The sequence below is a fragment of the Rhinopithecus roxellana genome, chromosome 13, assembly GCF_007565055.1.
Source record: "Rhinopithecus roxellana isolate Shanxi Qingling chromosome 13, ASM756505v1, whole genome shotgun sequence".
NCBI classification, from domain to species: domain Eukaryota; kingdom Metazoa; phylum Chordata; class Mammalia; order Primates; family Cercopithecidae; genus Rhinopithecus; species Rhinopithecus roxellana.
In genome coordinates this window covers 103,715,386-103,729,148 of record NC_044561.1, presented here as the reverse complement: position 1 = coordinate 103,729,148, position 13,763 = coordinate 103,715,386, and the positions used below count along the sequence as shown (strand labels likewise).

Below are 13,763 nucleotides of genomic sequence, written 5' to 3'. Positions count from 1 at the left end.
ACAGGCATGAGCCACCGCGCCTGGCCAATAGCATTTTTAAACATCAGAAATTAAAATAAAATATAATTTATAAAAGCACACCATTGACTTTTGGGTAAAAACAGTGGATTGAATACAATATTTTTAGTTATTCACTCCCCAAACCTCACTTAAGCGACAGCAACTATAGCAACATTTTTTTAAAAGTCATAAACCAATAAACATGAGGAGATAATAGAGGACACAACAATTTAGAAGCTAGAAGGCAGCTGGATGAGCTGGAAATGAGTAAGCAGTGTAAAGAAAACTGAATTAAAGCTGGAAGTGGGGAAAACAAAGGACCAACCCAATTTAAACCACAAAATAAATAAGAGCTCAGAATCTCATGGCACCATAAACATCTAGAAATAGGGGGAAATGTGGAGGAGTTAAAATAAGGAGGTTTGGTTGAAATAGTATTTAAGAATCAAATCCTTAGATACTCTATTCCTTCTCCTTTTCATGCAGCCAGCCATCACTCTGTACTTATAATACTATACTACCCCAATCCTGAAAAAAAGACTTCAAGCCTTTCTATAGCAAGGGTGAAACAGAGGCCCTCTGAACCTGGGGATTCCAAGCATAACTGAAGATAAACTTAGTAAGCAGAAAATGGGAGGATTAGCTGAAGCATGTGTATTGGTTGCTGAGAAACTATTTAGCCCCCAGTCTTCATTCTCCACTTAACTCTCAGAATTCCCAGCAGGAGATTAGTAGAGAAGTAGAAAAGATCCTGAAAAAACTGACACCGGCATTTCTCCACTAAATGACCCAGTCAAATCACTTTACTGTCAATGTCACAATTGGTAAGCCCCATTCATGTGCTTAATCAGCATTTTAATCTCTCATTCTTAAAAATTAACAAATATCGGCCAGATGGAGTGGCTTATGCCTGTAATTCCAGCATTTTGGGAGGCTGAGGCCAGCAGATTACTTGAGGCAAGGAGTTCAAGACCAGCCTGGCCACAATGGCAAAACTCTGTCTCTACTAAAAATACAAAAATTAGCCGGGCATAATGGCGGACAACTATAATTTCAGCTACTCAAGAGGCTGAGGCAGGAGAATCACTTGAACCTGGGAGATGGAGGTTGCAGTGAGCCAAGATTGCACCACTGCACTCCAGCCTGGGTGACAGAGTGAGACTCTGTCTCAAAAAGCAAAGCAAAACAAAACAAACAAACAAAGGAACCACAAATATTGCCATTAAAGTATCTATTATGAAAATTAGATACCAAAACCAAACAGAACAAAATTATTCATTGAGTTTCTAATAAGCTTTGCCGTGGCCCACTTTTATATATAAGTACATAATTAAGTATCATTAGCCATATGATCATTGATGAGAGGCAAACGTCTTATGTAAAACAGATCAACCATCCAATCAACAAAAAGTTACAGGAAATAGATTATGCAGAGAGGAAAACATTATTAAAAGTCTCAAGAGAAATTAGAGATGCTACTACAACCATGAAACAAGAATAGGATACTATAAAAAGGAAAAGTTAGGGAATAAATAAGAACTCTTAGAAATAAAAAATATAATGGCAGAAAATGGAAAATAAAGATTAATAGAAAAGCTGGAAGACAAATTTGATAAAAATTTTTGAGAAGCTAGAGGAAAAAAGCCAAATGGATGGAAATCAGGAGAGAAAATACATAAAATTAGAGAATCAGTCCAGAGAGCCCAATATCTGAAAAATAAGAATTCTAGAAACAGGAAACAAAAAATAAAATGAAGAGGAAGATATTACTAAAAATTATTTAAACACAGACAAAAATACAAATAGACAGTCCACAAAAAAAGGTAAAAAAGGGCGTTAAACATATGAAAACATTTCAGTTTCACTCATAATAAGAATAAAAAAAAAATCTGTTGTGGGTTGAATTGTGTCTTTCCCAAAATATATGTTCTAGTCCTAACACCAAGTGCCTGTGAATGTGACTTATCTGGAAATAGGATATTTGCAGATGTAGTGAAGTTAAGATGAAGTCATGCTGGATAAGGGTGAAGCTCTAATCCAGTGGCTGGTGTCCTTATAAGAAAAAAGAAATTTCAGCCGGGCGTAGTGGCTCACGCCTGTAATCCCAGCACTTTGGGAGGCTGAGACGGGTGGATCATTTGAGGTCAGGAGTCTGAGACCAGCCTGGCCAACAGCGTGAAACCCCATCTCCACTAAAAATACAAAAATTAGCCGGGTGTGGTGGCAGGTGCCTGTAATCCCAGCAACTTGGGAGGCTGAGACAGGAGAATTGTTTGAACTCTGGAGGTGGAGGTTGCAGTGAGCTGAGATCTCACCACTGCACTACAGCCTGGGCAACAGAGTGAGACCCTGTCTCAAAAAAAAGGAAAAAAAAGAGAAATTTGGACAGAGACACATAGGGAGAATGCTGTATGACTACAGAAGCAGAGACTGGAGTTACGCCGCTACAAGCCAATGATCATTAGCAATCACCATGGACTAGGAGAGAAGCATGGAACAGTTTTTCCCTCTGTGCCCTAAAGAGGAAGCAACACTGCCAACACTTTGATTTTGAACTTCTGACCTCCAGAACTGTGAGATAATTTTTTTTAAAAATTACTTTAAGCCACTAAGTTTGTTATGGCAAGTGTACTTTGTTATGGCAGTGTTAGGAAACTAACACTTCATGGTAACAAATTTGTTATGACAAAGGCATTAGTATATCTTTAGATGCTCACGATGCAATGAATAAGAGTGTCATTGTTTGTGTTCAAATAGAAACACCTATACCCTTGCTCTTTCCCTCTTTCTGAGGAAGAAAACTCTACCATAGGCTATTTAGGCAGGCAGATTCTTAATGCATTCTCTTGCCTCTTTTTGGACACTGAGTTTACCTCTGAGCAATGAAAAAGAAACAAAATGTATTGGGTGTCCCATCCCATCTAACCCCATCTCCAACTACAGTCAAATAAGTCATTGGGAAGAAGGCATTTCTGTTGCATCTTTAAAGTCTTGAATAAATACTGGAAAAAGACACATTAAGAGTTAATGTTGACTGATGCTACAAAGCAGGCCCCTACCATGCTCTGGACAACACAGAAACCCCTAAGGCTGAATATCTTTGTGGTCTGGACAGCGTCAAGATTTTATGAAACCAACTGGAAGGAGAGATTCTGGGCTACCGATGGGAATGGCACTGAGGGACCATCTACACTTTGTCCAGAAGCATATCCAGGCTGGGGTACCTTTATCTGGGTCTCCACCACATCCTAGTTGAAGGTGCTGGTGTTGTCAAAGGTAGGATCTGTCAGTGGCCACACATGAACTGGGGGAAGGTGTGACAGCCCCTGTAGCACCTAAGATGACAATAAACCCAAATGACTCACTGATAGGTAGGCTGGCCTTTGCCACAGACATGGGAGAGCCAGCTCCTGAGACTCTTCCTGTGGTGTCCTGAGGCTTCCTATTCAGGATCCCACACATGAGCCCTACCGTTTGTTCTGGACATTGTATTCTGGGCAAAAGTGAAAAGACAAAGACAGCCATTTGTTGAGAAACTAGGTCCTTGATCCTATGAAACTCTGGGATTATCATTATAAAAAAGAGCTTCTTGTCAATTTGATAGGTGAAGAATGATAGCTTGATGTCACTTTAATTTGTTGTTATTGTTTTTAATTCCTGATGAGATTTGGCCCTTTGATGCCTAAGGAGTTTTGGTCCACCATGAACAGGTTGTGATGTCTGAGATGTGCCAGAGGTACACAGACAGAACAAGGTCTTCCCTGCTCTTTCATCAGTATCTAATGGATCTCAAATCTAAAACAGCCTGGTGTGATGCCCTTGAAGGGCGCTAGGGAGAATATTAAGCTTTTATGATAACCAGAGCAAAGTTTAGTGCTTTGACTACACAAGAAGCAGGCCCAAAGAAGGGCTGTGTTTTGCAAGGACCACATAGCATATTGGGTGTAGGTATCAGGGGAAGAGGCCTCTGATCGCAGTGTGTAAAGAGAATTGGAGTCTGATGAGGGCAGCCCTGAGAATCTTAAGTTGTAAACCCAATGAGTGTTGCCTAGGTTGGGGAGGAAAACCTAGTGTTCTAGGCATTCCATTTTTCGTGCCTTTTCAGCACCCAAAGAACCATAGTATATAAGGATTGAATTGATCCCTACAACCCATCTGCTCCAATCTGCTCATTGATGAGATTAAAGCCCAGAGAGGGGAAGTGACTCTCCCAAGGTCACACAGCCACTAACTGGCACAGCCAGGACAAGGAGCTGAATATTTCAGCTTGTCCTCTCTCATCCTCCATGCCAAAATGCTTCCTGAAACTAAGGATTTTAGGCACTGGGGCTTCCTCTCTTAGATAGGAAATAATCCAGTAGACACATTCTCCCTAAGATACGAATGATCGTCCTTTCTTCTTTACTCTTCAGCTCTCAAACTGGGAATTGCACTTGAAAAAAGGAGCTTGCTTAATTTACATTAGAACCATGATAATGGTGGATTTCTAAACCAGAGAATATGGGGCTTTTTAGGGCATAGTAAAGAGTGTGGATTTTTTTTTTTCTAGTTGTGATGTGGAGTCTTGGAGGATTTTTAACCTGGGTTATAACAAGGGCTGACATATATTTTAAAAAGTATCCTTCTGGGTGTTGTATGATTTATTCTTGCTGGTCCCTAAAAGATGATGGTGAACAAAGGGAGGTGTGTGAGCTCAGGGGTGTGGGGGCCACACTGTGGGTGCGGGGGTGTTGGGATGGTGGCTGAGCATGAAAAAAGCAGGCTGTCCTAGAGCGAACTGTACCCGTGGGCAGCTAATGGCACGTGTGAGTGACACAATTCCCAGCTGATTAGAGGCAGCAGAGAGTCCTGAGCTGGCCTCCATTTCCTGTCACTTCACCAGGGCTGAGACTACTCTGTGGGCTACTTGAAGTCATGAAGCCTTTTTTGGTAACTTTGGCTGTGCTGCTGCTCTTCTTCCAAGTCACTCCAGGTAACCTAGACCTCTTCAGGGGAGGGTCTGGGAGCAGACAGTGAGTCTTGGTCAGGGCACACCAGGGCCTGGGAGGATGGGCTGACAGGGAGGAATGTGAAATATTAATTGTCTGGAGGAAGAGGAAAGAGTCTCCAGATCCTGGTTTAGAACATGACTCACCATTTTCAAGTTCTGTGATGCCCCCAGCAATCTACTTGGTGCCTATGAGTTTCAGCTTATTCCTTTCTCAATTTAAAATAATAAATTAGGTTGAGGGATCAACATTGAAGACCCTGAAATTTTGATGTAAAACAAATGTAGCTTTTTAAATTTTCTGTAATTCCTTTGAACGTTTCCCATCCTGCTGGTAGGAAAAGTGAGAGGGCACAGGGATGTACGCAACTTCAGAAGACAATTGTATTCATCTTTTTTGATTTAAAAGAGCCTCTCAGATTAGCTCATTCTGCTTTAAAATGTTCAGTCTTTCAGCATTTCTACTTTCATCCTGCCACCTTCTTCTTCTCAGGATGGCAGCTGGATTTAGGGGATAGTGGACGTGTCATTGCTTAGTTAAATAACTCGTTCATTCAGTAAATATTGTTGAGTGGATTCCGTGTGCCAGGCACAGGTGCTGGAGATAGAGCAATGAATCAATCAATCAACCAGCCAACCAACCAACCAACCAACCAACCAACCAACCAACCAAACAAACAAAATCTCCACCTTCTTGGAGCTTATGATTCTATTGGAGGAGGGAATGAGCAGGGTAAGCAGGGGATAGCAAGTGTCAGGGGATGTGAGTTTGCAGCTTACAAAGGGGTATTAAGGAAATGCCTCACTGAAAAGGTGACATTCAAACGAAGACTCGAAGGAAGTGAGGGGTGAGCCATACAGATATGTTGGGAAAAACCTTCATTTATGAGCTGAATTCCTTATCAAAGAGGCGTTTTCCCTCATCTATTTGGTTACCTCGGGGTTTAGAGAGTTCAGAGAGGAAGGCAGGATAAATGCTTGAGTTTATCTTTGCTTAATCAGTTTGAGAGATAATGAATTAGTTTTCTATCTGCCTCTGAGGTTGAGCCATTAGTTTTTCTTAAATATTATTTATTTTGAACTGATGATTCTAAGCAATGAGTTCAATCTATTACAATTATTATCGCTATTGAAGTACAAATTGTCCTATTCTTGGCCAATAAGAGTCTCTTTAATTTGGCTCATTAGTCTTTTAGATATATCCCTATCAGTCTTTGATGGCTTTCTTGGTATCTGGTACTACAGAATGTTTCAAGATCATCTTGTAATTTACTGCCCAAGAACTGGAATCCACCATATCTCCAAGAAGTCCTGTTTTTTAAAAAAATGTTTACGGGGAGATAGTATTTTAAGATTACAACATGGGTACTAGGGATACTAATTTCTACTAGTTAGTCATTGTTTCTAAACTTTCTTAGTGACCAGAGCTGGAAAAATGTCAGTCTATTTATCCATCTGTCAATCATTTGTTTATTTTATCTATTTAAATATAAAATACTTGTGAGTTCATATTGGCATTTTCAATTCAAATTCAGAACTCAAATTCAGAATCAACTTTTATATACATCAGTATTTTCTTTTCTATACTGAGAATTCTGGTTCTCAAGGTCACAGGGGATGATAGAATTAGAATATCCCATGATTACTCATTTGATTGATCTCTCATTACATACACAATAGTCTCAGTAAAATAATATCAATGCTACCATAATGTCATGATTACCCAAACTAGTTAAGATGTCTGCATATGCTGTCACCATTATTCTCTCATTTTTATGTTGTACTGTATTTATATTGTCAGAACATATAGCCATTATGTACTTCATTCCCTCTTTTAAAATCCTCATTTTGGTTCTACAAGTATCTTTATATTTAATATTTAGTTCTGTATCAATGCTCCTCTCATTTGCTTGTCTACAGCTCTTTTTCTAGTAGATTCTTTAGAAAGGGCTCATGGGTTTCACTGGATATTTCCTGGGTTTCAATATGGTGATAGACTATAACACCACCCTAGATATCTAGAGGGAATGCCTCCTTCTTCTACAGCCCCCTTCTTCTGTCTGGCCCTCTGTTAGTCTTCTCAATCCAGGACCCATTTCCCCCCATAACTGATATCAGGTCCTTTCTTTTTTCTTTTTGCAATAGGCAGCATTGAAAAATGTTGGAATTTTCGTGGCTCCTGCCGTGACGAATGCCTGAAGAACGAAAAGGTCTATGTTTTCTGCATGAGTGGTAAATTGTGCTGTTTGAAGCCCAAGGACCAACCACATTTACCACAGCATACAAAGAATTAGTCTTTAAAGTCTGAGGCCACAAAAATGAAGATAAACTTGCCCTGACTCTGATGTCAGTAGATTCCTGAGCTTTATTAAAACATCTTTGGCTGACTTCTGTGTTTGTCTCTTAGTATACCTAATCAAGCTCAAGCAGAAAATGTGTGGGTAAAGTTGTATATACATGAGAGGAAACTGGACCTACTATGTGCTAGGTATTTTGGATACTTTCCTTTTTATTTATTTATTTTTGTTTTAGTGATGGAGTCTCAGTCTGTCACCCAGGCTGGAGTGCAGTAGCATGATCATGAATCACAGCAGTCTTGAACTCCTGGGCTCAAGCAGTCCTCCTGACTCAGCCTCTGGAGTCGCTGGGACTAATGCCTGGCTAATTTTGTTTTCTTTGTAGAGATGAGGTCTTGCTTTGTTGCCCACGCTGGTCTCAAACTTCTGGCCTCAACCTTTCCTCCTGCCTCCGTCTCCCGAAGTGCTGTGATTATAGGCGGGAGCCACCACACGCAGAGCTTTTCCTTTTTTATGAAAAAGGAAATCTCATCTATTCCTTAATTTTTTTAATGGTTTTATTGAGGTATAACTGATAAATAAAAATTATGTATATTTAAGGTATGCAACATGATGATTTGATATGCAAATACATTGTGAAATGATTACCACAGTCAAGTTAATTAATGCATCCATCACCTCACATGGTTACCAATTTTTTTTTTTTACAATGTGTTGAAACACTTAAGATCTACTCTCTTAGTAACTCTCAAGTATACTGTATAGTATTGTTAACTGTAGTCACTAGTGTGGGTTGGACGTTTTTGTTCCCTCCAAAATTCATGTTGAAACACAATGCCCAATGCAACAGTATTAAGAGGTATGATCTTTAGGAGGTGATTGGGTCAGGAGGGCTCCACCCTCATGAAAGGGATTCGGTGAGCTTATAAAAGGGCTTGACAGAAGGAGTTTACCCCTTTTCACCCGGTGTGTCCCTTTCCCCATGCTTATATGGTTACTTCTTAATTTTTTAGTTTTAGGCACTTTCCATTGGATTTCTGCTATGGAAAATGAGGATTTAGCTGTCTGCCATCTGCTCGGAATATGTTCAGAACCTTTAGGTATTTTATCAATTTTGTCTTCCTGGAGACTTTTCTCCTTGGGCATTCAGACCTGCTTCACTCTGAACTGGTTGATGTTACACCTGGTGACCTGATGTTATCCTGGATCTCTATTTCTATCATCCTGTGGATTCTTTTCGACTTTCTCCTGAGATCAGTGCCTTGCTTTTTGGATCCTAAATCTTTCTTGATTTACTCTTATTTGGACAGAGCACCTCCTGAGAGCTTCCTGAAAATGTCTGACTTCAATGTACTATCCTTATACTTGGTTAGTGGCTTGGCTGGTCACTCCAAATTGGAAATTATTTTACTTTAGACTTTCGAAGGCATTGCCTCATTGTCTTTTCCAATATCTAGTGTTACCCATGCTGGGCAAATTCTTAGGAAGGAATTCAAGAGTGAGCGGTGGTAGAAGAAACCAGTTTTATGGAGGCGGTGGCAGCGTTACAGCTGTGTGGGCTCCTGCAGAACAGGGCTACCCCACAGGCAGTATGTTGAGAGTAGCAGCTCAGGGGCACCTCTGCAGTCATATTTATATCCATTTTTAATTCCATACAAATTAAGGGATGGGTTATCTAGGAAGTTTTAGAAAAGGGGTGGTAACTTCCGGGTGTTGCCATGGCAATGGTAAACTGTCATGACATTGGTGGGTGAGTCTTATGAAAAGGTGCTTTTGGTGCCTCTTCCCTATTTCAGCCAGTCTTCTATCTAGAGTTGAGTCCTGCCTCCTACCTCTTTACTGTGGAGAAATCTGAAGTCATTAGGGTTCTTCTCTTTGTCTGTGGCCTGTTATTTCTCTCTGAAAGCTCCTAAGGTTTTCTCTCTAGGGTTTTGACGTTTCATATTGATGTGCCTAAATTTATTCTTTTCCTTTTTTTGAGACGGAGTTTTGCTCTTGTCGCCCAGGCTGTAGTGCAATGGCATAATCTCGGCTCACTGCAACCTCCTTCTCTGGGATTTAAGCAATTCTCCTGCCTCAGCCTCCCGAGTAGCTGGGATTACAGGCGCCAGCCACCATGCCTGGCTAATTTTTGTATTTTTAGTAGAGACGGGGTTTCACCATGTTGGCCAGGCTGGTCTTGAACTCCTGACCTCAGGTGATCGGCCCGCCTCAGCCTCCCAAAGTGCTGGGATTACAGGCGTGAGTCACCGCGCCTGGCTGTTGTGCCTAAATTTCATGTAGGATTACTGAAATCAATTTTTCTGAGCACTCGGTGAGCCCTGTCAATCTGCAAACTCATGTCTTTCAATTTTAGGACAATCTTCCTTTACTTATTTTTTCGATAATTTCCTGGTCTTTGTTTTTCATGTTCCCTATTTGTGGTCTGCTTATTTTTCAAATGTTGGACTCCTTGATTGATTCACTGGTTTTCTTATATTTTCTCTACTGCTTTTATTTTATCTCTGTCATGTTATTATAATTTCTGGAAATTTCATCTTTGTACTTTTAATTTCTAAGTTTTTATCATTACTCATTTTTCTTCTTTCTTTCTTTTTGAGACAGTCTGGCTGTGTTGTCCAGGCTGGAGTACAAGGGTATGACTTTGGCTCACTGCAACCTCTACCTCCCGGGTTCAAGCAATTCTTCTGCCTCAGCATCCCGAGTACCTGAGATTACAGGCACGCACCACCACGCCTGGCTAATTTTTATATTGTTAGTACAGATGGGGTTTCACCATGTTGCCCAGGCTGGTCTTGAACTCCTGACCTCAAGTGATCTGCCTGCTTCGGTCTCCCAAAGTGCTGGGATTACAGGTGTGAGACACTGCGCCCGGCCTTCTTCTTTCTTTTGTAATGTGAAGGGAGGCCTATATACACAAGCTACTGGGCCTTATTCTTCTTAAAACACCCCCTTTCAGGTTTTTGCTTGAGATCAGCCTCTCTGCTTTAAGAAAGGGAGAGGATTCAGATAAACAGAGTATACTGAGAGGCCTCACCAGTATAAGAGAATATGCTGCTCTACTTTGTAGGGAGAGGAAACTTGGATAATGAGCCTAGAAAAAAAAAAAAAGACCAAATAGGACCGTGACAACTGTCTTCAAGCATTTGACATGGAATTGTTTTTGGACTTATTCTCTGGAACTGTTAAAGGTCAGAATTAGGAATAATAGGTACATGTTACAGAAAGGTAAATTCTGGCTTAATTGATATAATCTCCTACAAATTAGAGGGGTCCAGTGATGGAATGCATTATCTTGACATGTATTGATTTTTCCATTGCTGGAAGAGCTTTAAGAGAGAAGGCAAGGGTTGTTTAGAGGGTGTTCTTGCTTTTCATACATATCAGATGCAACAACTTCTAAGGTCTGAATTCTGAGACTCTACGCTCAAAATCTTAAAGAAAAAATGGCTCCGTATTTCCAAAACCAAGTTTTTTCAAATATATTTTTAAAGGAGAAAACTTTTTAAAACCAAAAACTTACATGAAACTCAATGTATCAAACAGATAAAAATGGAGCTGCTCAGTTTAAAGTGGGAAGAAGACTGGGCTCAGTGGCTCATGCCTGTAATAGGCCTTTGGGAGGCTGAAGTGGGTGAATCACTTGAGGTCAGGTGTTCGAGACCAGCCTGGCTAACATGGTGGAACCCCATCTCTACTAAAAATACAAAAATTAACTGGGGATGGTGGCACACACCTGTAGTCCCAGCTACTTGGGAGGCTGAGGCAGGAGAATTGCTTGAACCCTGGAGGTGGGTGTTGCAGTGAGCCAAGATCGTGCTCCCAAAGTGCTGGGATTACAGGTGTGAGCTACTGCACCTGGCCTCCAGAACTTACTCATCTTGTTTAACAGAAACTTTCCACTCATTGATTAGTAATTCCTAATTTCCCTCACTCCCCAGCTCCTAACAATCATCATGCCACTCTTTAGACTCTGTCTAAAAACAAACGAACGAACAAACAAACAAACAAACAAAAAAGTGGGAAGAAGGACGCAGATCTCTGCCTCTTCAACCTCCCTCAGTTCCCTGATTTTGACCTGAGAACCAAGTGTAAGTATTTTACATTTGCATTCAAAGATTATAAAAATCTTATTTCTATGCAATGTTCCCACATTATATGGTACAGGAGTTGGCAGCTGCAGGAAGGCAGTATCTTCATTATTTCCAGATGGCTTGCAAGTGTTCCTGCCACCACTCCTCAGTTCACACTGCTCCCTTGCCTGGAGTACTCTTTTACACCCTCTCCTTCTCCACCATTTCTCTGAAACCTATTCTCCTTCAAGCCTTGGAGAAGGAGAAGGTCCTCCACGAACCCCTCCCTGAATGCCCTGGCCCTTGGGTGGTTGTTCCCATGCTCTGTTCTACTGTAATATATCTATTTTTATTTTGATTAGACATAGCCCACTTTGCAGTATTTTTATGTATGTGACCATTCTGCCTGACCACTGTGATGATATATTTGGTAGTCATTAAGACTGTTCATCGCGAAACTGTTCATCGTGAAACTCTGTCTCTAATAAAAATAGAAAAATTAGCCAGGCATGGCGGCTGGTGCCTGTGATCCCACCTACTCAGGAGGCTGAGGCATGAGAATCGCTTGAACCTGGGAGGCGGAGTTTACAGTGGGCTGAGATCGTACTACTGCACTCCAGCCTGGGGGATAGAGCGAGACTCTGTCTCCAAGGAAAAAAAAAAAAAAAAAAAAAAGACTGTTCTTCAAATATTCTGGCTTTCTGAGTTTTTCAAAGATTTTGTTTTATTGTAGTAAGAACACTTAATGTGTTGAGATCTGTTTTAACAAGTTTTTTGTGTTCATTATTATTGACTCTAGGTACAATGTAATACAGCAGATTTCTAAAACTTTAAACATTTAAAAAAATTTTTCGAGACAGGGTCTCACTCTGTCACCCAGGCTGGAGTGCAGTGGCACAATCATGGCTCACTGCAGCCTCCAAGTTTTAGACTCAAGAGATCCTCTCCCATCTCAGCACCACCTCCCCACTGTCCCTGAGTAGCTGGGACTACAAATGCATGCCACCATGCCCAGCTAATTTTTTATTTTTAATAGAAACAAGGTCTTGCTATGTTGCTTAGGCTGGTTTGAACTCCTGGCCTCAAGGGATCCTCCTGTCTCAGCCTCCCAGAGTGCTGGGATTACAGGTGTGAGCTACTGCACCTGGGCTCTAGAACTTATTCATCTTGTTTAACAGAAACTTTCCGCTCATTGATTAGTAATTCCTAATTTCCCTCACTTCCCAGCTCCTAACAATCATCATGCCACTCTTTGTATATAAGTTTGACTGTTTTAGACACCTCATGTAACTGGAATAATGCTGCATTTGTCTTTCTGTGACTGGTTTATTTCACTTAGCATAATGCCCTCAAGGCTTATTCATGTCATCACATATTGCAGAATTCCCTTATTTTTAAAGGCCAAATTGTATTCTGCTGTGTGTATACACCACATTTTTTTTTATCCATTCATTTTTTAATGGACATTTAGCTTGCTTCCATATCTTGGCTATGGTCAATAATGCCAATGAACGTGGGTATGCAGATATCTCTTTGAGATACTGATTCAGTTTATTTGGATATATATCCAGAAATGGAATGGCTGGGTCATATAGTAGTTCTATCTTTCTTTCTTTTTTTCTTTTTTTTGAGATGGAGTTTCGTTCTTGTTGCCCAGGCTGGAGGGCAGTGGGTGATCTCAGCTCACGGCAACCTCCGTCTTCCAGGTTCAAACAATTCTCCTGCCTCAGCCTCATGAGTTGCTGGGATTACAGGCATGTGGCACCATGGCCGGCTAATTTTGTATTTTTAGTCGAGGCGGAGTTTCTCTATGTTGGTCAGGCTGGTCTCGAACTCCTGACCTCAGGTGATCTGCCTGCCTCAGCCTCCCAAAGTGTTGGAATTACAGGCGTGAGCCACCACACCCGGCCCATCTTTCATTTTTTGAAGATCCTCCATACCATTTTCCATAGTGGCCACACCATTTTACATTCCCACCCAGCGTGTGCAAGGGTTCCATTTTCTCCACAGTCTTGCCCACAATTATCTTTTGTTGTTTTGACAATTCTGGCTTTCTGCATTCTAAGCCCATTGTAGGATTGTACTTTTGGCCCCCTTGTGGTTGGATGGAGCCATGTCACTGTTGTAGCCAGCGAATTATGAAGTGGTTACATTTTACTTCCAAGGCCAGGGCACATAGGGGCCAGTTGAAGACTCTCTAGAGCTCTCTTTTCCACTGCCATGGTAATCAGCACCAAATGAGTGGCTACTTAGCCTACGTTCCACACTCAGATATGGGGCAGTGTCTCCAGCCAGCCTTCAGTGGATATGCAGCATGTATGGGGAATGGACAAACAGACCTTTGTTCTTAGAAGCTACCAAGATTCTTCTTTTTTTGGTTACTGCGGCATACCCTAGTTTATCCTA

General features: G+C 41.1%; 1 protein-coding gene across 1 annotated transcript; it reads left to right on the top strand.

Moving 5' to 3' along the window:
* Positions 1–4,874: 4,874 nt before the first annotated feature.
* On the top strand, positions 4,875–7,345 carry LOC115892952 (beta-defensin 122). Its single transcript, XM_030915868.1, has 2 exons — positions 4,875–4,972; positions 7,133–7,345. Exons 1-2 carry the CDS (start codon positions 4,915–4,917, stop codon positions 7,279–7,281), a joined length of 207 nt encoding a protein of 68 aa, XP_030771728.1. The 5' UTR covers positions 4,875–4,914; the 3' UTR covers positions 7,282–7,345.
* Positions 7,346–13,763: the final 6,418 nt, after the last annotated feature.